At 35.2% G+C, this 24736-nt stretch overlaps 1 protein-coding gene across 2 annotated transcripts in view; it reads right to left on the bottom strand.

The window, feature by feature from the left end:
- LOC106106638 (C-terminal-binding protein) overlaps positions 1-24736 on the bottom strand; it is a 69146-nt gene continuing 44410 nt past the window's right edge. For both annotated transcript variants that reach the window (XM_013287251.1, XM_013287252.1), the window contains 9 exons: positions 14313-14534; positions 7174-7301; positions 4060-4319; positions 3532-3663; positions 2488-2687; positions 1882-1981; positions 1230-1360; positions 524-886; positions 1-280 (listed from right to left, as the gene is read on the bottom strand). In XM_013287251.1, the coding sequence (XP_013142705.1) occupies positions 230-280; positions 524-886; positions 1230-1360; positions 1882-1981; positions 2488-2687; positions 3532-3663; positions 4060-4319; positions 7174-7256 (1320 nt within the window). In that variant the 5' untranslated portion in view covers positions 7257-7301; positions 14313-14534 and the 3' untranslated portion in view covers positions 1-229. The remainder of the gene's footprint in view (positions 281-523; positions 887-1229; positions 1361-1881; positions 1982-2487; positions 2688-3531; positions 3664-4059; positions 4320-7173; positions 7302-14312; positions 14535-24736) is intronic.

A 24736-nucleotide genomic window follows, 5' to 3' on the forward strand; every position in this document is an offset into this window, starting at 1 on the left:
ATAATTCTTCAAACGCGACGTTTGCACTGACACACGTCCATGTGACACAAGCTCTCGATATCCACTGTCTACGAATGTTCCTTGCAGTAGTAGCAAACGCCGCCGCTGGTGTCACTCGCCGGCTTACGACATACGGTACTTATGACATAGTTGCGATGGAATCAATAAAACTATTGTTTGTCTGTGTCGCGGTACTGTAACGTAGCGCGCCCCCCGCCCCCCGCCGCGCCTAGTGCACGTCGGAGCTCTCCTGCTTCAGCGGGTCCGAAGTGTTGATGGGCTGCAACATTACATTAACACATTAAATATCACATCATAAAATTCTAAACTCAACAAGATAACTTTTCAAAAAGAAAAATAGTATAAAATGTATATTTTACTCTTTTTCTGACCATTAAATGAGTGAGTATTTAATCATTCCTTTATACACAACTAAACGTTGTGTATAATTCGAAGCGGCAAGGAACTCGGAACCCTTTGTTCCTGTCTCTGGTGGTGAGGCGAGGGGAGAGGGGGTACCGACCAGGGAGATGGGCGGCTGCGGGGGCTGCGGCGGCGGCGGCGCGGGCTGCGGCGGCAGCGCGGGCGGCTCGTGCACGGTGGTGGAGTGCGCGGCCTGCGCGCCGCCGTAGTAGCCGCCGTTGACGGCGTCGCCGTAGGGCGCGGGCGCGGCGAGAGGCGGCGCGGGCGCGCTGAGCACGGGCCCCGCGCCGCCCGACAGGAAGTAGTCCTTGTTGACGCAGTTGCGCAGGCACTCCGGGATGCGGCCGACGATCGCGCGCCGGATCTCCGAGGCCGCCATCTCGCGCAGCTCCTGCGCCGACGCGTCCGAGTAGAACGCGGCGTGCGGCGTGCACAGCACGTTCGGCGCCTCCTTCAGCGGACCCTAACCACAAATTGACAGTGTAAAGATTCAATAATACTGCAAACAGAATATGAAAAGTATAAAACCTTTAGCCAGACCATTCTCTTATATATATTTTATTAGCTTTCGCCCGTAACTGCGTTTGCACGGTTAAAAGAAAAAGCAAAAGCGGGTGTTCTTCCCGATTATCCCTCTACATCTATCCCGAAATTTATTTAGATTCGTTCTGCAGTTTAAGTTACAAACTCCAATAAAAATCCAGCCAACTAAACTTTCATAATTATAACATTAGTAAAATTACAAAAACGCTAGTTTGTTACAGATATTGAGAAGAAAAAGTGTCCTAGTATTAAGTATGCGTTACCTGGAACACGTTGAAGGGCTCGTTCTCGTGCACGTCGAGCGCGGCGGCGCGGATGCGGCCCTGCTTGAGCGCGGTGGCGAGCCCCTCGTCGTCCACCAGCCCGCCGCGCGCCGTGTTCACCAGGAACGCGCCTGGACACACATTACACACACTTGTACTACAACAACTATTTTAATTACCTGTATGACAATGTTTACAGCAGACATTTAAGAAATACATAGGCTATACCTGTTTTCACCGTTAACTACTTTAAAAGATACTATGTTAGTTGTTAAGTTTAGTGCCACCTCATGTCTTTGTATTGACATGTAATAAGATATTTTTCAAAATAATCTTCTCCTTTAGTTGAATTGCTCCATCTTTAGTTGAAAAATAAACTAAACAATGTAACGAAATAAAATATAAACATTTAATAAATTGACACCATTGGTAATTCATTTAAATATAACTATTCATTTAAATAGAAAAATATTGACATGTGTTTTGAAGATATATTTTAATCAATAGCATTACTGAAGATCATGTGAAAAATGTCTCAAGTGAAGTGTCAACTGTGCTTCCTCTATTCTCTATCTTTATTAAAACTACTTGGTTTACAGTGGAACCATTATATTGTACTACTAATGTTATAAACAATAGTTGTCTAATATACCTGGACGCATCTGTTTGATAGTGAACTCGTTGATGAGGTGGTGATTGTGTTCGTTTAGGCTGCAGTGCAATGACACACAATCACTCTGGAATAGGAGGTCCTGTAACACACAACCTTTTGGATTATAATTAAATAAGACATTTAATACAGTTAGGACATAAGATAACTCTTTCCGTGCAATCTGCGATCTAGCGAAAAATCAGTGACTTTCAGTAAGAAAAAAAAGATTAAAAAAACATTTCATTTAAAATAGTAATAAACCCTGGCAACACCATAAAATAAAATATCTAATTGCTACTGATATATTCAAATCGACATTTAGGTTTTATATATTATCCTTCATTTCAAAAAAATATTCCTACTCTTCTATTTCTAGGTTTTCTTTACAATTTAGTTCAATAGAAAATAAATTATAACAAAACAATCTTAACAGATTTAAAGCTATAAATCACAGACTTAGACGTGTTTGTAGCAAAATTTTAAACACCAAATTAGTCCAAAAATAAATGACATTGTCAAATATATAATTTCTAATTCCAATTAAATTGAACCTTAATACATACGATGCTCTGCATGTAGTGCACAGTAGTGTGGTGTAAGGTATACCTGCAGCGTGTAGACCCTGGTTAGACCGAGGGACTTTTCAATGCCGTCGGGCAGGTAGGGGTCGTAGAAGATGACGTTGAAGCCGAAGGCTTTCGCGCGCAACGCCACCGCCGAGCCGATACGGCCGAGGCCCACGATGCCCAGCGTGTCGCCGCGGATTCGCGCGCACCCCGTCGCCGCCTCGCGCACCTGCTCCGGACCTGCAACACGTTGAGAACACATATACCATACTAGTCATACAGACCAGGCGCATTTTATATAAAAATTACTAAACTAAGATTGAAGTAACTAAAATTCAATTCCATTTAAAGCCACAAACGATATTGAAGCATTGAAACTTGGAAATAGAGACAAACTTTATACAAACTAAGTTACAATGACTACATAAATTATGACAATTTAAAAGGTAATCAGATGTAAGAATCCTCACTTTCAAGAGAAAACAATATCCTAAAAGAAAACTACATATTAAACATAAACCACATCTTTTAATTCTGTAAAACTTTCTGTAAACATTCTGTAAATAGATATTGTATTAAAGATGTAGTGATTAGGGTAACATTTCAATGTAGTCTGCAGTAGACACAAATGTGGAGGCAGGTGGAACAACGACCACGAAAACAAAGGGCATTCATTCTCAGATGAAATAACTGCTGCACGGCGCAGTTATTGTGCGCGGAATGGCAAGAACAAGAACAAGCAGCTGACGAAGTTTTGTTACATTTTTCTACAATAAAATAATCAAGCAAATAAATATACTTCATTATCACTACAATCAGTGTGGTGCCGGAGGCTTAATTAAAGTCCCTTTTTCTAACCACCCTTTCCTAGTAAGGAAGAGAAAATGGATTTGACGGCAGAGGAGACGCTTAGGAAGGGGAAATATCCTCTTTATGCGCATCTTCTCCGTCCATTAAGGGTACGCAACACATCTGCAATTTCGGATATCTGTGGGTTGCGGTCGCTTCGCCATTTTAGCGGATTGAGGTGGCCGCTTGCTTGTTTGTTACCTTATATTATAAAAAAAACCAACCACGGACGTACCTGTGAATTTCTTGCCCTCGCGGACCATATTGGCGAGCCAGTAGGTCCGCCGGTACAGGTTGAGGATGAGGCACAGCGTTGTGTCGGCCACCTCCTCCACGCCGTAGCCCGGCACGTTGCACACCGCTATACCTGCAATGTACAGTCAAGTCGTTAACTACAAATGAATTTATAAAACATAGTAAAAACAAAATTATAGGATAAAAGGCTTGACAATGAAAATTACAAGAATTCTATCATCACGTCATATATTCACTTAACAATCTACATACTTGGATACCTAACAACATATTGGACTCATTTAATCTTACTAATATTATAAATGCGAAAGTTTAGATGGATGGATGTTTGTTATAGTTTGTAGCCTAAACGTCTGAACGGATCTCGGTGAAATTTGGCATAGCCATAGAGGATACTCTGGAAGAACATATAGGCTACTCAATTTTGTTGTTTTTAAATCCCACGCGGACGGAGTCGCGCGCGAAAGCTTGTAAATTATAAATTTGAAGGAATTAAAAAACAACTCACCCAATTCTCCCGCTGCTTTGACATCAATATTATCGACGCCCGATCCGATGCGGACGATAATACGTAACGCCTTGAATTTCTCCAGATCCTCCTTGGTAAGGATGATGGTGTGCCACATTAGTGCACCCACCGCCTCGTTGAGCACCTTCTCGTGGATCTCCGAGGTGGACTGCGCGTCGCAGAACGCCACTGTCGCCACGTCCTTCAGGATGGGCATTTCGACTGTGCAGTCGCGCCCGTCTAGTAGAGCCACTAGCGGCCTGCAATATCATAATAAACAAATATTAAAAACATTTACCGCGTAAGGGCAGCTGGACAGATCATAAGATTTATACTAATAAACTGCTTCATCTATATCTGTACTGTAATCTATACTAATATTATAAAGAGGAAAGATTTGTATTTTAGCTACTGACCCTATTTTAAAATTCGTTTACCATTAGAAAGGTAATTTATCTGTGAGTAACATAGAACATATTTTATTATTTACGTCGACGAAGTCACGAGCAACAGCTAGTGTTTAAATATACCATGAAGGTTTATTTTCTGCCACTACCAATGTTTCTCTCTAATGAAAAAAATTGCCGATTATGTCCACAGTTTGTTTCTGATAATACGGAATTCATCAACAATGTTACTTTACACAACTTTAGAGTGTGACCATCAAAAGTGACATAAGCAGATGTCACTGAAGCCGTGCAAATGAGGTCGGCCCATCTCAACGCTAAGCCGATTGTTTGAAACAAAACATTGCTTCATATTACTTTGCAAAAACGATTTAAGCCAACACTTTTCAGCGGTTTTCTAAAGACGGAAAACATTCAAATAAACGCTTATACTATTAATCCTAAGTTTTCATCTGTGTTCCAAAAAAAAAACAGGTAACAAATCGTAAGGGTTAATAAAACATCCGGAGTACACAAGAAACAGAAGGTCTCAAATATTTTAAAAACTAATGCGTTCAACAGAATAGAACACCTTGACAAGCTTAACGTTTAACTACTGAACTATCGCCGCTTTCATTATATTGTATTTAAATGAATCCATACAACGCACGCTTATGTGAACTTTATTGCATTACATCTCATTTATTGTTGTAAAAGATATTAAAACAATATAATAAATAAGATTTAAGCTTGAGAAATGTATGTAATATTTAGCTCTTTATTGGATTTATTTGTTGACAATTAAAGAGCTAATTCAGCTGTCTATATATTTTTATATAGAAAATTAACGATGTTTTAATATTTTTATAGTTAATTTCAAATGTTACAGCACAAGCATGTATGAAAACATTATTATCTCTATTTTTATGTTAAAAAAATGAATAGGCTAGCGAACTAGAGATCTTAACTTAACGAAAACCACAGAATTTGTCACTTAATAATATTTCAAAAACATCACATAGTAAAAGACATTTTTTATAAAAATTACTACAAAACGAGACAGCTTTTTAACAAATGCAAGCATAATTAAAAAACGTAATGAATTAATTTGTTAAACGGTCGCAAGGTAAAATGGCTGCTTTCAAGTTAATGAGAAAAGCGCGAGAGAAAAGCCTCGTTTAATTAATCATCATAATTACAAACTGACGGAATAAAGGAACCGAAAAATTGTGCACCAATTTTATTACGTAGCCTGTAAGTTATTACGACATTCTCTTATTACATTTTTTAACATAAATTAATAGTTAACATACAAAAATAATTTTACATCATATGAACCAAATAAGAAAAATAAAGTTATTCTTAATTTTTAAGAAATACAAGCGAATTTTGTAACATGTATATTTATCCAACTATACATATAATAAAATTGGAGTGTCTGTTTGTCATCATATCAAAAGAAAAAATCCAGATTTCGGGAAGATGACGTATTTGCGTTACTGATAATAACTAATTTAAAATTTTTTATCTGTCTGTCCGCAAGCAGCGTTTGTTCCGGGTAATCTCCGAAACAGACGGACTGATTTAGACCGGATTTTCACTGAATGGTAGCTGACATAGATGGGCACGTTATAGGCTACATTTTATACTAATATTGCGTAGACGAAGTCGCGGGCAACAGCTAGTCATCTATAAAAGTATCAAATTCAAATCAAAGTTTATAATATCCACCCACTCCCACAAAATAATTAAGGCCGAAGTCAGAGAGAATAAACTAATAACTTAAAACTTTCATACTAAAGTAGAATTATTATTATTAGCGTGGAAACTTTCGTCGTGGAACGAGAAAGTAATACGGCGAGGCGCGAAGGGAGTTCGCCTCAAATTCCCAACAAACTTGGCGAGACTTTGCCAACTGATTTGGGGAGGAAACAAAAGGGGGGTCTGCAAAGAAAGAAGTGAAGCCATTCCTAAGTTTTGATAGAAAGCAAATAAGATTAGCGGTCGAAAACAAATAATCTAAAATATGTTTCACATTCTTGAAACAAGTAATCTTTTTACTAGAAAATTAATTTAAAAACTACCGTAGCTATTTTATTAGCTCTATTCTTACCACGATCTTCATTATTCCACTTGCTTTTTTTTTTACTAACAACAATTTTAATTTATTTCCACAATGCAATGTTTTAATTTAACTATAAAAAAGACAAAACGGCCAACATCCGTTCAACGCAGAGACAGAAACTCCATAAAGAATTTACAGAAGTCGAATGCGATATATGAAAATACGAGCTCATAAATCCGTGCGTCCGCCATCGCTTTGAATATTTTACGATGGTGCAACACTTTATATTATGTAACACGGTTCAAAAAAATACGCACCAATCGCCACGTGCGAAGCGATATCTCCTCGACCTTTTTGCGTCGTTGATTTGCGATGAGGAGGCAATGTTTTTGCGTGTATTTGTTACCTCTATGTATCTTTTTGCCTATATAGCTTGATCGGTTCACATTTAATAACATTGCATAAACATTCTATTCGGATTATATCCCGGAGTCTCAGAGATACCGTTAGTGAATATTCGTATAAACTATACTTTTTATTGTTGGTGACATTTTTGATTGACCGTTGTAATTTTAGCTATAAAAGATTAACACGTTCAAGCATTGAGTTAATTTTGGCACGCAAATATCTTAGTAAAATGACAACTCTGGGAGAGTCACTCACCTAGATTGCAAGGGTCCATTGGCGATGGGACCCCGCATGCTGTCCATACGCGCTCTCTTTGGCATCATCTTGCGTTTGTCCATTTAAAGCGGCAGAGCCGCTTTAACCGCCGCTCCGCAGCGCGTCACCTGAAATTAACATAATTACCAATTATTATCTATAATCATACAAATACAACCCTACCCAGAACACACATCAACAAAACCTGTACGTCTTACAAGTCTAATGCACTCAAACTTTTGATGATTACTTAAAGAGTAGTATTGTGTCGATTTAAAAAAAAATAGGACCACTAAAGGACTCCCTTCTTACTGCCTAAAGCCAATGAGTACGTCAGTAAGTGTCTATAAATATTCTAGTTATTCAATCTAATCGGTTATTATTTAAATACAACGATTAACTACAATCAAATAATGAAACTCACTAAACGTTTCGGAGGTTACTTACTAATCAGTACTCAAATGTAACAATAATTAAGTTAATTTAAATAATTCACAAGTGCGTGCACTTGCACATAATTATAATATGTTTAACTAAGTAAAAATGTTATATTTTTCTGCAATATTTGCAAAACAATTGACCGTCGTGTCTAGTGCTGAGCAAACAAACACTCAATATCAATAACACAGTCATAACAAAGCACTAATACAAACCTAGCTCTATTAATAGATTAAAGCGACGCGTCTAATAAACTAACAGATATCGCCTTGTCTCTACACATATTTGATTATATTTATAATAATACTATTCATTAATTATCTTTAAAGAATTTTATACTTTTATCTTATGTAATTAATATATTTTGTAATGTATAAAATCAACTCATGTCCATTAACTTTGATGAACGGATGATTCTGTCAAATCTAGATACAATAGAGCAAAATTTTATCGACGTAGCGTTCCTTACAATTTAAAAGGCTACCTTTCAGTGTTTCGATCAAAGTGAATTATGTTGAAAAATGTATCCAATAAGAATAAAATGTACAGTGTCAATAGCTGGCAAATGAATTCGGAAGACAGACGTAATGGAATTACTGATTCTTGCGAACGCCCCGCTGTCGTGTCGCCGCGAAGACGATAATCTTATTTGCTGAGAAATTCAAAAGATCATCTTACTCTCACGTCTTTGCATCATTTAATGGTAATAGATAAAAATTTACCTTATTTTAGATAGTACTTTTGCTTCATAAGTTCTTATCTAACTTAATAATTTAACAAATCTTTTAATGAATTAAACGTAGTAATACATCATGTATATTTAGGTAATTCCTACATAGACACTACTTAATCTGCCTTTGATTATTCCTACTTTGCAAGATCATGGTGAAGTTTATAAACAACCATCATTCAAAATCTGATAAATAACATTGTTATCCACGTTGATTTACCAGCGTATTGTAAGTAAATACTGCAACACGCAAATATTATACAATGTATTTGGCTAGCGTAATGTTGTTGTGTGCTTGTGTGCCGCGGCGAGGCAATTTAGTAACTACAGTCAATATTCACGAGGTCACCCCTTGCTCTTACATTGTCACACTATTATTTAGCACTTGTGTCAATCTAGACTATCTATTCGTTACAATGTCACTACTATAATGCTTAGGTTTTATTTACCTATTGTACTGTTTAAATTCCATTCAGGTTGTAAAGTTTTTTTTATAAGAAAATGACTAAGAAGTTGTAGTTAATAATTTACAAATTTGTTGTCTATATTAATTGGACAGAAGTTACACGGAACATATCTCACCCTTACAACTGATTACAGATGTCTACAGACATATCATTATGATGGTCGCTACTATTTGACAACTTAAACAAAAAAGAATATGACTTTCTTTCTTTCCATTCCCTCACTCTTCAACAACTGTAAATTCTACGCATATTTCCGAAGACAATATCTCGAAGACCGCAACATAGTGCCGTATAGGCTAACAGTATTTATCACAATGGTACACTGCGTACATTGTTGGGTGGGATTTACCGTCGTCGTACACAGCAAGCGTGCTGGCGGATCGCCAAGCGGGGCACGGGCTGCGCATAAATATATGTGACAGATCGGGACTTCATACGCTACAATAAATAAGTTAAAGGTACCGAGACGTTAATGTGCGTTTAGTTAATTCATGTGTGAAGCGTTATTAATGCTATTTAAAGTATAAAAATACTTCAGACAGACACGATATCAATCATATTGCATCTTTACACGAATACAAGCAGATTATAGCCTGTATGTAATAGTGTTTCCTTTTAGGCCGATCGGTAAGTCCAATCAATCGTCCAATGGGGAAAAAAATCCACCATAAAACACTGTATGATGGTAGATAGTAGTGTACTTATTATTATTCATATTTAGATAACAAAGTAAAAAAAAATCCTCAAATGTTACATAAAACCGCGGGTAATGTAACAATGATGAGAAGTGGCAAAAGTCAATTTGAATCAATACAGGTCTGAATTGATAGCAATTGCGGGCACATTGTAACCTTACGAGTGGCTGTAAACAACTCATACATAACATGCACATATACGTATTACATAAACGTTTACGTGCATAGATTCACAGGTTACGTGATTTAAAAACATAGTAAACATATAATGTGCTTATTTATATTGTTAGATATTTTTAAAACTAAGAGTGGCCTTTAAAACCCCTTATTTTTCTTTGTACCAACGCTTTATTTAAATAACTAAACGAATTATTATGAAACTCTGATAGGATCTTCTACGGACGTCAAACAAGATTTCTGTTCTAAAAAATATAATAAAACTGGAATGAAAATTGATTAACCCTATTACATTTTTTGCAACGTTCAAATTAGAGGTACAAGGAAATTTATTTACTTTAATTGAAAATCAATTATTTATATTTTGTGACAAAAATATTTCAATATTAATCAATTTCAATACTTGTAAAATATTACAAGCGAGATTTAAATTTGCACTACAAATATAATAAACAAAAAATATAAAACTAAAATTTCCATCGAGATCGTAAAACATAAACTGGTCGTTAGCGATTGCTGTTAAAGGAAAAACTTAGCGTTGGGCAATAACAATAGTTAGGGCAGATAACATGGAGTCGCCCGAGTGAAATATAACGACCAGAGCAAAACAATATAAAGACATAAAGTTGGCAAACTCGCAGATACCGCACTACGCGAACAACGTCTTTGTCTAGTCTGTGGGTTCGCTTTATTTATTGCGCTGATTGTAATATCTATATAATGGTACTTGTAAACATTTCAAGTTTTTAAAACATTACAAATAACTACAAATTAAAGCATTAATAATGTAAACATGAAAACAAAATATAATGAAATGTAATACCAAACCCAGAACTGTATAAATTTGACCAAGTATTAAATGATAGATTTTAAAAAGCCTCATAATATAGCTTAGTACCTTCTTGATACTTAAATTTGTACTCTTTAATAAATATTCGAGCAATCTATGCAACACGAACGTTGAAACGTAAAGTAAAATCTAACACAGTGGATAATATTGTTGATATTATAAGAGACGCATGCTGTACAGAAGTCAACTTGTATATCCTTAAACCAAGTTACATACGCAAAATTCCTAATGACTGTTGTAACTGAACGGTCGAACTGTTAGGAATTTGAAGTCAGTTCGTCTACACTAACTATTTACAAGCACACAATATAAACGTAAAAACATTCGGGCAACGTCGTGGTGCATTTAAAATATATCCTTTACGTATAATAATAAACTCATCTCGCACACGGGTCGTCGCCCACTGGCCACACTATTAATAACATTAGAAAATTTTCTGCGGTCATACATTAAATCATATTTAACATCGGCTTTCTACGTAATTGACGTAAACGACGATGGTCTCAGCATTTACAAATCTGTTTTTCAATGAAATTATTTGATTTTAAATACGTCAGTGATCAACTGTACTGCATTATACCCCACACAGCTAATATGAATCTTTACCTTGTGTCAAAGATCTGTTTTTTATTTGATGTCTATGATAATAAAAAATATTCACCGCATAAAACACTAATAGTAACTATGTAGATACTGTAGCATAAACTAAATAAAAAATCTAAGCACAATTTCGGTACACCATTATATTTCTTAATTGATATGTTCAGTTAAATGAAATTTTCAAGTATTTGTTTAGAGTACTATAACCATTCCGAGTTAGAGCCAAAAACAGATAGAAATATCCCATAAACCATTGGATGAATTAATTGTGTATATTATTAGGAAAATCCTAAAACAACACATAACATGTAATTTACACATAAAACGGGCGTATGTTCGTACACGTGTCGCGCTAGTCGCGGGCCGGAACTATCGTGTGGTTACGCAAGACGCGAGCCGCTCAATGGCCCGTTATCGACAATTGTTTACAATTACAGTGCCGCGGCGCGCGCTCCGCTCCGGCTGGCTTGTGATACACTTGTGCAATGCACGTTATCGCACCCACACGATATAGACGGCTTAATGTGTTGCCATCATATCTAAATATATCGCACCAAGACATACGAGAGAGCCGTAAGTGCAGTGGTTAAAATGGATACTTCTATGACAATGTTCACAGTTGCAATAATTTTTTTCGTAATTATTTTATGAGGCAATATCCTAATTAGTAATGACCAACCTGCTGACTAGAGTTAGAGTCGTTAAAAGCGAGGCGAGCCTGATTAAGTAAGGCGTAATCACACCTAAGGTAGACAGACTCGGCGGAGGGGACGCGTATACGATGAAGACAAAATAGCAATAGCGCTGGGGCAGTATAACGACTCTCATTATCTTGCCGGCAGCCGAGGCGACCTTCAACCGAGCAGTGCAAACTCGCACGTGAGTGATACGTGAGTTATATACCTAGCGTTCTTGTATATATAGCTTGTATAACATTTTTATGTTCATAATACATAAAGATAAAAACATTCTATATGTTAAACTGAATACATATTTCTATTGAAACAAAACTGAATACATTAGTATTGGTAACGTACAGTTTGGCAACAACTAGTCTGCAACAACTTGCTAATTTAAGTAAAAAAAAAAACTACTTTTCACAATACAAATTTTCCTTTTTAGATTTATTGATGTTATAGACGAGGCAGCTAATCAAATAAATATAAATGCAACTAAACACCAAACTCGTTAAATACTAAAAAAATGTAGGACATCTAGGACTCAAATTGGTGTTTTAGCTTACTAGACATTTACTGAAAATCTCTACATGATAATCATTCAAAGATAACTGAAACGACAAGAACATCGTGAACATCTTTGTACATTAAAAAATGTAACCTACATTTGAGAACATAAAGTAGGAATTACGTAAATAGTTAACACACAGTTATGGCAGTTTTGGCAACTGCACAATGGCGCTGATCTTGGCAACAGTGGCTGCAATTAGGGAATAATATCGGCACAACTGTTAATCTTGTTCACTTCACACAAAAAGTGTTAATTAAAAATTAAACACTCAACAAAAGTACTTACTTCTATTACATTGACTGTTTACTTGGCAGTCTTTTAGTGCATATTTCAAATTCAAATACCCTTTTATGAAAACACATTAACAAAACTTTACTATTTTGTAAAGTAAAACAAGAGGTACATCTTAAGTTCGTGTACTATAAACAAAGCTTGCACTGAAAGTTTACATAAAATATGCAAAAAAGCTGCCATTTCATAAAAGTGTAGCAAATACTCTCGCTATTTTATTTTGAAATTCATCCAGCGTAAACACAAACAAGCTTCCATTATGTTCTTTTTTGTTGTAATTATAACTTATAATTAAATTCTTTAAATAAGTTAAACAACGTGATAAAATAATTAGTTTACATATCTATTACAACTTGAGATTGCATTATCAAAATATACGAGAGGTATCATCATCACTTGCTCTTTTCCCTTACTTTGGGTCGGCACAGTATGCGCTGCTCTTCCATACATCTCCACCAGCCGTCATTTCTGAATCCACACCTTTCTTAAGCATATCCTCTTTCACACAATCCATCCATACTTTCTTCAGTATTCCTTTACCTTTGTACCCATCCACATTCAATATTAACACTTTCTGGTTTATGCCCCCATCGTCTCGTCGGGTTATATACGAAAGGTATATTATAAACAATTTTCCAAAAGTCATTATACTTATCGCAAAATGGTGTTATTTTAGCTATGATAAAAAATCGTTTATGCGATTTATGTAATCGTAATCACAGATAATTCGTACATTGCATGACATGACAATGTCAAAGATATTAATCTGATGAAATCGAAGAATTTATTCAACAACGGTGAGTCCCCATCGTGCGTGTATAATATTGATATCCGCATAATTAAAAAACAGATATCTAAAAGTATAATTAGTACAACATTTTCAGCAACGACAGTCTTTCCTCTTTAAACTAGCTAAAATTTTTAGAAATCCTCAGATTTTTTCCACTACAAATTTATTTCAATATAAAACGTCTGAAAGTTTCTTGTTCCGTATATACCCCGACCTTCCTCACACCCTGTGAATTAAGAATAAGGGTGATACTAATGCCGCAGGGCCATAAACCGTTCTCGGTCGGCGGGCCAAACATTTACCGCCCTACATTTGGCCTCGCAAAGTTCAAGGCTGCCAAAAACGGCAAACTTTATTATTTCGACTTAATTCAACAAGGATATGTTGTGATAAATTTCTTCTCTTTATTATTACTTAATAATAAAGAGTCTAGACTAGACTATAATGTTAATTAAACCTTAAAAAGTGATCCTAAATCGACTGAGTGTTTATTTCCTAATACAAAGAACTTTTACGTCACGAAAATCTTGCCATTTTCGTTTAGTTTTAGAAATCGGTATCTACTAATAAACATGCGTTTAACAAATACTACCGAGAAATATTCATAAATCTTTGTACGATACTATACACGATACTAATACACGTATTGTAGTAGTCCTACATGATATATGAGATGGTACTCTATTATCTATTTACAAACGTATTATGCTAATAAATTGGACATCGATAGCTAACACCACTAATAGACCGAAGTAGAAAAAATTGCTTGACCAAGCGAAGGTCCAAAAAGACAAAAGTAGAGCCATGGAAAAAGAAGAATATTTACAAACGTATTATATGCGCATGAACTCACCAGCGCTGCTGTTGTGACGTAGTCAGGGCGCGATCACCGGTCCATCGGCGCACCGGCATTGACTTGACGCTTTGGTGGGCGCCACCGCCGCCGCACCGCTGCCCTCGCTGACCGCGCACTGCACCACGCACTATACTACCACGCACTACACGCGCACTCGCACGCACTTGCTCGGCACGCACACGCACTGCACCAAACACAACACTATGCGCACTGTGACACCTGCAACAAACAAAAGTAAACTGTTATAAACGATTGTAAGTTCAAGGACTAAGCTTGGTTATATCTTATCAATACAAATATTTATTCTGGACTTAGGCGAGAAGTGATCAACCCCATGCCATCCTGTGTGCCATCAGTAGTTACGAAATACGAATCCTTTTGACCGAAGTTAGAAAATTTACATTTAAAAAAAAAAAGTATGTTTAGGTGCATGATCTCAAAGTCAGTTGAAGGTCGAACTGGATATTTTTTACGATGTATTCCCGTATTAAAAAGTTCTCCCGAATTACGCACGACAATTTCTCCCTAGTGACAACCTTGAAAAGATTGTTTACGAAATGTACTTACAATTTTATGATTTTTTGTTTAAAAGTAAATAAAACATTTATTTGTAAATGACATTAAATAAGTTAATACCTCAAGATAAGATAAGGAATTATATCGAAAAATATTACGACAAATATTTGGACACGTTAACCTTATTAAACATATTTTACAATAGGATGTTTCTATCAAGTTGAAAATTACTTCAATAAGTATAGTAATAAATACTTTCGACTGTTACCGACTTGTCACAGTGATTAGACAAAACTGATATTTGAGCTCTCAATTTTTAGACGCATAAAATTTGTTAACACTAGTCATAAATGAATTTGCGTCGCATCTTAAAAACACATTAAGTGTTGATTTGTTGATATCATAAGTTTTGAGAGCATCAAGCAATTTACGAGCTCCGCGCCGGCGAAATATTTTTATAGCCTAGGTTACGGCCGTACGGGGGCTCCGAATAATATTTTACGGTCCATAAAATGTTGTATAGACGCGACAATGTTGCTTTACAGTCGGTGCGCATTGTTCTTTGTAGTTGCAATGAACGGTGATTGCTCCTTGTTGTTTATCAATTCTATTATAGCATAGATTATAATATTAGCCTTTGTCCACGGATTAGTGCGCGCGAAATTAAAAAAAAAACTTAGTAAGTGACCGCAGTGTTTTTTCAGATTATGTTCTACATTTGTGCCTAATTGAGATCTGGTAAGCCGTTATGGAGAAACGTAACGAACATGCATCCATCTATACTTTCGCAGTTTATGTATTAGTTTTGAAATATTATTGCTTTTTACTTTAGTGGTGTTTATTAGGATACAGTTATCTATACTAATATAATAAAGCGTAAACACACACTTCTTTGTTGCCTAAGATGTCAGCACTCACGGCACTTTTTACAATAAATCTTTTTTTTAATAAATAGATCTACACTTGCGTCACGCTTTAGACTATATATTTGAACGCCGTTAAACTTAGGGGTAAATATTTTGGATAAAAACCCTAATGTGGGAAAGAAACCATAAGTTGTTGCCAACATCAAGGAAGCAAGGTTTCCATGGTATGACATCATGTCATGTCATTTTCACACTAACAACTGATAATTTGACAAATGTAAACAGTAAAATGAAATTTATATAATTTTATGCGAATGAAGTCGCATGGGAACAGCTAGTTCTTTAATAAAAAGTCCTACACTTAGGACACGCTTTAGACTATATAGAATCACACAATATTTCACAACAATTGTGAAAAATTTAGTGTATTGCTTAAGAAATTATCATTCTTCAATTAAAAGTTTTAAAACATTCATTAATGTAAATAAATTCAAAACCGCCCGGCAACAGACACACTATTCCGACTTACGTAACCTTTGCTCGTGCGACGCAACGCTAAAATCAACGTATGAATTATAAGAATGTACACTCGACATCATTGCAGTCGAATTTATCGCTGCGTTTGTTATTCATTGCTCGCTGGCGACTAGTTTCCATGTGATGAATGAATATCAAGGACGACTTGTTCTACGACAGCCAACGATATTTACATAATTTATACAGATTACTTGAAAATTTTAATTTTAGATATATCAAATAGCTTAAAAACATTTAGATTATACAAAAACCGTGTGACAGATATTATTCAAATATTTTATACTAGCTGTTGCTCGTGATTTCGCTCGCGTGAATTAAAATATAACCCATGTTACTCACAGATAAATAATCTTTCTAACGGTGGAAGAATTATAAAATCGGCCCGGTAGTTTTTGAGTTAGTTCAATACATATAAAAATCTTTCCTCTTTATAATATTAGTATAGATTATCTAATAGCCCAGATTTGTTATACATTCTGATGGCTGTAAAAATTAGTGCCTAAAGAGACTTTGTCTTGAATTCCAATAACAGATTACTTCAAACATAGATGTTCTACTATGATAAATGTATCGGAGTATGGCAGGTGATTTTACACGTCGTTTAAACGTAAACAAACGACGTGTCATGTGTGCGATGATTTATGAAACTATTGATTGACAAACGATGTAATAGTAAATAGACAATCTCCTCCTTCAAACACATTTTTACGACAAGTACTTACCGTCAGTTTACACCTCTAAACAAAAACATATTTATGTTAAATACTTCTTTTTTGGAGCTGAAACAGTGGGAATAAATGGATTTGTCACAAAACAACAAATGAGTAATGCATTATTTTTTTCTTCACACAACTGTAAGACACAAACACCAGCTTCTACGCTCTTGTATTATTACTTAATATTACACATTAAATAATGAAAGTGTAAAAGCAGAGTGGCCACAAGTTCTAATAAAACGACATCAAAAATCCCTTTATTGCACCTCAAAGAAGTGGGTGCAACTCGATTTACATTCAGCTAGAAAACATTTAACCTACATAAACCGTCTACCTCAAACAAAGTCGGACGGTCTCTTTAATGTATTAAGTCGGGGAGGGGTTTTATAAAAAAAAAACTAGAGAGTAGCAAGTTGTTGGAACAAAAGCGTCGCGGCGCGGCCTGCAAGCGGGCTCCGGAAGAAACTTTTAATTGAAAGGGCCATTGATCGCATCCGGCGGGGCGCGGCCGCGGGGCGCGGGCACACCGCAACTCTATACCCACTGATTACTTGCTTGTCGGATGAATTAAAATGTTTTAAATCAAAAGAAAACTAAAGACACGTAAAAGGCTTTACGGAAATAAATTAAGGAAAAGAAAAATCTTTTCAAACCTTTCTGCAAAACATGATAATTGTTGCGTAAGTACTACCTTATAAAATTTTTACATCACATCATGAAAAGTTGTGACAGCCCTATCTTCTGTACTGTAGGTACGTTCAATTAGCTCTAAGTAACGTACTCTTATCGTTATATCAACTGGATGCACTGAGTCAGTGGGAGCGAAGCCAGGAGGGTCGTTGAGCTATCGATTGCGAAGGAAGGGCTCGTAGAGTTGTCTTTCAATTGCCTTTAGTATTGATCAACGATGAGTATGGTTTATCTTGTAAATAGAACAGATAAGAGCTTAATTATCGCTGTTATTTTACATTATGACATCTTTATATTAATAAATTAACAATAAAAACCCACCTTAGCACACTTCTAAGTTCCACATAATCATTTCAAATATCATTAAAATTGTAACCTGAATTGAACGTCAAACATTATAGATTACGATCGTGCCGTCACATTACATTTACGTTAATGTCCACAAACTTTCTACCAATTTCCCAAATGACATAGACTGTGACATGAACATATCTTTGTAACACCCCTCCCCTTTCCTAACGCGCCGTCACGTCGCGCGTACCGTTTAATTCCCTTTCACCGCGAGACAATAAGCATTACGGTATATTATAGGGCAAGCACTATTCGCATTTATTACTTAAAAAAGGAAAACCTAAACGCAATTTTGGTGGTTTTAAATTGAATTGTAGGCAACAGTACAGAGTGACAAATTAAGATTTGTCTGCGACCTAAAATGCATAAATTTTAGTAATGATTTGACCTTTTTGTAGACACGTTTTTCGTACACTAAAATGTCACAGGTAGTGTATACGTGTATACTCTTGGTCTGATCAGATGGCTCGCTTCCAACGGTCGACACTCTGAATTACCATTCACTGGCCTACTGTGTCTAAATTGCATAGAATCGTACAGTCAGTTTCAATTAGCTTGGTTTCTATAAGTTTTATTCAAAAGCGTAAATAAATAGTATTCCCTTCAATGTATTGCGTTATTTATTAATGTAGTAGTTTCCGTATACCTAGAATCTATTTAGTAAAATCTCCTTATAAATCGGGAAAAAAGCCTACTGAATAACCCCTAAGACTCTTCAGGATATCTTTTAGTATAGATCTAGTGAGATGAGAAAGTTTAAGTTATCATTAAACTACTTTAAACGGGATAGTAACTATACCAAGGGGGTTCCTATCACGTAACATGTCGATATGCGATCGTACGACAAGCAATCTTCTACGATATCGATCGTCCGTGCTGTTGTTGCACTGGGGGGCTAGAAAGCGGGTTAATTACGGTACAAGGTGCTGCGATGGTAACACGATTACATTCTACACCGCGGCATCGAGCACCACTCAGTTAAGAGACGTTTGTAGAGATTTAAAACACAACATTTTGGGACTATGAGACAATTATTCTTCTATTAAAATGCAAAAACTTTAAAAACAATCAAATAAAGGTCAGGCACATTATCGAAACTTTTATTAAATTTCATCAAGAGCAAAAGTTAACCACTATTAAACATATTACCTTTATTCGTACTTAATTATTCTACGTAAACAAGATAAATATATAAATCCTAGAAGCTCAAACAATAATGTATAACACAATTTGCATATTCATCTAGCAACAGCGAAGTTTTCGCGTCCACACTGCGAGCAGCAAGTTTACTAAACTTTCTACAAGCAGGGTGGCCACTTTCACGACTTTACCGATAAATTGACTGATCACCACAACTTTGTTCTCTTGTTTCTTGTTGATTTTGGAGATAACACTTAATAGAAAAGTAAATAAGTTCACGAATACGATAAACATCAACAGTTTAGTAAGAAATAGTTATTGTCCGCGGTATTGTGATTAGGATTGTGCAATTTACGTTCTTCCAGACTGGATTACATCTGTTAAATTTTATCGCGATTCTTTGAGCCGTTCTGGAGATAAATAACAAACATCCATTCATTCAAACTTTTATATTTAGAATATATAGTATTTAATATTGGGTTGGGTTTACAACAATGACATCAAAACCCGTGGTAAATTTGATCAGCGAATGCCAATTACTAAAGTACAAACATATTAAACAGTGGTTTTGGAACGGGAAAAATTTCATTTCAAAATTTATAGGTTCAAAACTAAAAATTATAATAGTTTTAATTTGTATGTTCCAACCCTATACAAGGTAGGCCGCGTAATTACTTTACGATTCGGAGCTCTAGACATAACAGTTTAGTTTCGCCTCCGTACCGCTTTCCAGCGAGTTAACTTTACTCCAGATTAAACTATGCCATTAAACATCTGAGCATTGTTGCCGTGGGTTTCCACTTCCGAAACACAAACATGTTGTATCTCTTTGGAGATAAATGTGGATACGATGATTGAATTAAAAATTATTATCACATTTTTATTTAATAAAGTATATATGTCCTGCATATGAACATGCATTTTTACCCAAGTAAAGCAATTAAAAGTAGCAAAACTAACGAAACGTACATAAACAACATCAATTAGAATGTAAACAAAGCGTACAAGGGTCGACATTATGCAAAAGAAACATTCCCATAGAGTTGCTAAACAATACTACCCTCTCAAAGCACGAGCTCAGTGACAGGAAGTACCGCGACGTTTTTTTGTTTACCCCAGGATTCTAAAGTAGGGGACAAGTTATTCACAGTGGGGTCATTAGGCATTCCCTTCGCGACTGTTCTTGCAATGACTTTGTGTTGTTTGTTCCCACTGTCGAATACAGTTTATTTACAATAATTACTTACAAAAATGATATAATGCACGTTCTAACACCGCTTTAGAAAATGCCAGAAACATTTTATTTATTGCAAGTTCATAGGCACTTAAAGTCGCCTAACTGGCAGAACGACTTTGAAAGTCTTAAATTTATATCTAAAATAAATGCTGAGAATGTAACCCTGTGGCACGTTACGTACGAACGTTGAGAGTGGGGGAGGAGCATTGGGAAGGGGAGGGGAATCCCCGAGAGCCAACTTTCCAGTCGAGAACTTGTTACGTGTTATAATCTCTAAGCTAACTTCGCCATGTTACAATACATACTTAACTAAACAATGTTTGCAAGTTACTTTTATTTTTTAACAGTATTTACTTGCATTTAATTGTAACTGTTACGATTCTATACATTTTACGTTTCGATTGTCTTATATATGACTTAATACTATAATTATGTTGAAAACTACAATTTCTTTTACAACTCTCTACATTCATCTATCAATGTAAACTTCATCCCTAACTGAAATCTAATTTGTACTAGTTTTATGCAACAAACGCGCTCAACACAAAGTTTATTTCGAAATAAAATTATAAAACAGAAAAGTTTGGCAATTTGCATACCGTACAAAAAATTCTAAAACAAATTTACTCGTTAAAATATTTACTTTTTAATGAATACTAATTTAAAGCTATTCAATTTTTACTGGATTAATATTATTATAATTTTATGTAATGGTACGTATGTAGCGTCGATTAAGTCAATGAAAGTACATATTAAAACAAATCAGGTACAAACTAACGTACCTTTTAATTGCGCAATGCAGTATCCAAAATAACTCACAAATTAGACGACAATCCTCATTTAAAGACGTTAAAGAGTAGACGTGCCTCCCCACCCCATGTACAGAGCTCAAAGTTATAATGAAATTCACGAGCAATAAAACTTTCCTTTTGACTAACCTCTAGATATACATTTGTAGGGTTGCCACGACCCCTATACGCTTTTTAAACTATTTCGCATTTAAGAGTTGTTTTCTGCACAGCGGAAAATCCCGGTCGCAAACTGCACATATTTCACGCAAACCGCGCGCTCATTCGCAAAGGTTAAAATCCGACGAGTGGTTTTTTCTTCTGCACTTTCCGCGTTTTTGAATTAGAAAGAGGTATGTGGGATCTTTTCCTTCCTAAATCATCGTATTTTAAAATTACTTCCTTAACTAGCTATCGAACGTGACTCTGTCCGCCAGGAATTGATAAAAAACTTAGTAAGTAGCCTATGTGTTCTTCCAGACTACGTTCTACATCTATGCCAAATTTCATCAAGATCCGTTTAGTAGTTTGGTTACATCCATCAAAACTTTCGCAATTATAATGTTAGTAAGATTACTAATAAATTAACTCTTTTAAATGAAAAATTCAAACTGGTGTACCATGATTTTGTAATAACTCAATAAAGAATTATGTATAAATAAAACGTTTGTAATTGGCAACCCTACGTTTACATAATGAACGACGCAGACACTGTGATATGGCAGCCGAGTACTCAAACTTACACAAAGACGGCCAACTTGCATCAAAACTTTGCAATTTCCTATTCCCTGATGACTCTTGCTTTGTACTTACACCTGTCTATTACCGTTAATTTCCACTGCGGAAAAACAATAGTTATCTCTGTTTTCATAACAAGATTGCACGGGACTTTTCTCGTGTGAAATAAAAAAAACCCTTGTTACTTACTGACAACGTAGCTTTTTTTATGATAAAAGAATTTTTGAAATCGGCCCAGAAGTTTTTAAATTATTTCAATACATACAAATGCCAATATTTCCTCTTAATAAAATAGAAGGGTGACCATGTGTTTCAATGTAATAGTTTTTTCCACAGAAACCTAACTTTCAATTTAAAGTGGTATCACAAACAGCGGGACTACTATATACTATATCTAATGTCAATCAGATAGTAAGTAATTATGCGAGATCGCAATTTATATTTGATTGTATTAGGCAATAATCTTGCGTATTTCAAAACATAATTATACGGCTACTGGTAACTTTATAACGTTCACGCACGTTCTGTAATTATATAAACAAGCATGAATGTTGAATCACGATAACCATCAATCTAGCGGGCAACATCCGTTCCTAATATAACTAGTTTTACCCCAAGGTTTCGTCGCATCCTCCTAAGGATTTTTCCTAACAAATAAACTATAAAAAATCAAAGCACATATCTTCAAGACAATCTTAATGATTACTATGATCAAACAATAACTTGAGGTAACACGTAATAACTTAAAACAAAACCTTATTTATACAAGTTGAGAGAAATAACACAGGCAAAGTTTTGCTATCTATACTAATATTATAAGGTGGAAAAATTTGTATTTTTGTATATAGTCGATTTACGTAAAAACTACTGGACAGATTTCAAAAATGTTTGTAACATAGGCTATATTTTTTATTCTTTTTTAATATCATGCTGGCGAAAGTCGCGAGCAACAGCTAGTGTAAAATAAGCTTGATTTTTTACAACAAACCAACAGGTGTGGCGCAAGTTTAACAAAACACGACACACAATAATAAACACAAAAAAAACTATTGCATTCCACTAGTTGAAAAAAATTATAATTTCATAAATTATTTTTAACATTCTTGACAAATCATTACTCAGAAGACACTTAGAAGTTCTTCCTTCAACATATCAGTGACGAAAACTATGTCCACCGATTACCGAAAATGGGTTTTTAATGGGTTATTTACCTTTTTGTAACTAAACTGAACCCCAAGCAATCATTATAACATCATATTGCGTTTTTATACCACGATAGTGTAAAATTAAATGTCACAGTCGTTTTACAAACCCGACACAAGGTCCAATTTTCTTCTAACTTAGGCTAGTCTTATGTAATCTATACAAATATTATAAAGAGGAAAGATTTGTATTTTTGTATGTATTGAAATAACTCAAAAACTACTGGGTTGATTTCAAAAAATCTTGCCAGTAATATAATAATTACGAAGTCGCGAGCAACAGCTAATATTTATATGTTATTAAACATTGTATTCATACAATAACACCCTTAAGCTGCAATTAGATACAAATACACCATAAGCGGTCAGGTTTCATTTCCAAATGAAATTCCATTCCTGCCTACCCTCAGGGTTGGCTATAACAAGCCATGCCGGAAAATCCCATCCATTAGTTATTGGACACATAAAACGCTGAGAGAGAATTTTTCTCTGATGAAAAAATAACAAAGCTTTCCTTGTTTCCTCTTGCAGCAAAGACGAATCTTTGTCGGAATAAATTAAGGGCTTTGTAATTTAATCTTGTTTATGATAAATATGACAATTTGCACATTTCTTTTAATCTACACTATACTTGAAACTTACCGATAAAATCTACTCTGATCAAAGCACGTGTAAAGTTTACATCCGCATTAAAATATTTTATTTTTTACTTAGTTTACCATTACCACACTTTTGCTTTATAAATAATTTCCTATAAAACACACATATGCATCTGTTAAGAAATTAACCATACGCACTATGAATTTTAAATGACGCAATACAACCGCACTAGCTTATAACTTCACGCTCGTTAGCTAATTATAATAAGTTGGAAATTTATATAAGATAAATATGAAATCTAGATAGTAAATAATTGCAGTACCTATCCGTAATGCATATTTTCCTATTCAACGTAGTCTATAGCATATTTGCTGAAATACGATTTGATTGCATTTTATTTCTAACGAGAGTAAACTCAATAAATACTAGTTAAACTATCGAACACATGTTACTGCTGATTTTGAATCTTGACAATATTTACAAAGGAAATTGTAATTTTGATATTTAAATTAACTAAGAAAGCAAAATTATAACAGACACTGAAGAAGAATTACAACTTTCGATGTTTTTCCCTGTTCCATTACAAATATGGTTGGCGCCTCGCTGCGACTAATTCCAAGTAAACATTGAGTTTGCAAGCACGGGTTAAACCAGGAAAATCGTTATTTTCGCTTTAATCTAATCTTGGCGCTATTATCAACCGCAAGTTACCAAAAATACACAGAATAAAAAAATACCTAATGCCTCTAGTAACAGTAATTTATCCCATAATTCGAATTACCAAGAAACTTCTTCGATGTATTTAATAATAGCTGTTACTAGAGACTTCGTTCACAAAAAATTAAAAAAAATACGTAGGTTACATAAATAACGTTTCTAATTTTTAAAGACTTTTTAAAATCTGCCCAGTAGTTTTTACGTGAATCAAATACATACAAAAACACAAATCTTTCATCTTTATAAGATTACTAGCTTTCGCCCGCGACTCCGTCCGCGTTGAATTAAAAAAAAAAACAAAAGCGAGTAGCCTAATGTGTTCT

The sequence above is a fragment of the Papilio polytes genome, unplaced genomic scaffold (genome assembly GCF_000836215.1).
Source record: "Papilio polytes unplaced genomic scaffold, Ppol_1.0 DF822178.1, whole genome shotgun sequence".
In the NCBI taxonomy this organism is placed as follows: Eukaryota; Metazoa; Arthropoda; class Insecta; order Lepidoptera; family Papilionidae; genus Papilio; species Papilio polytes.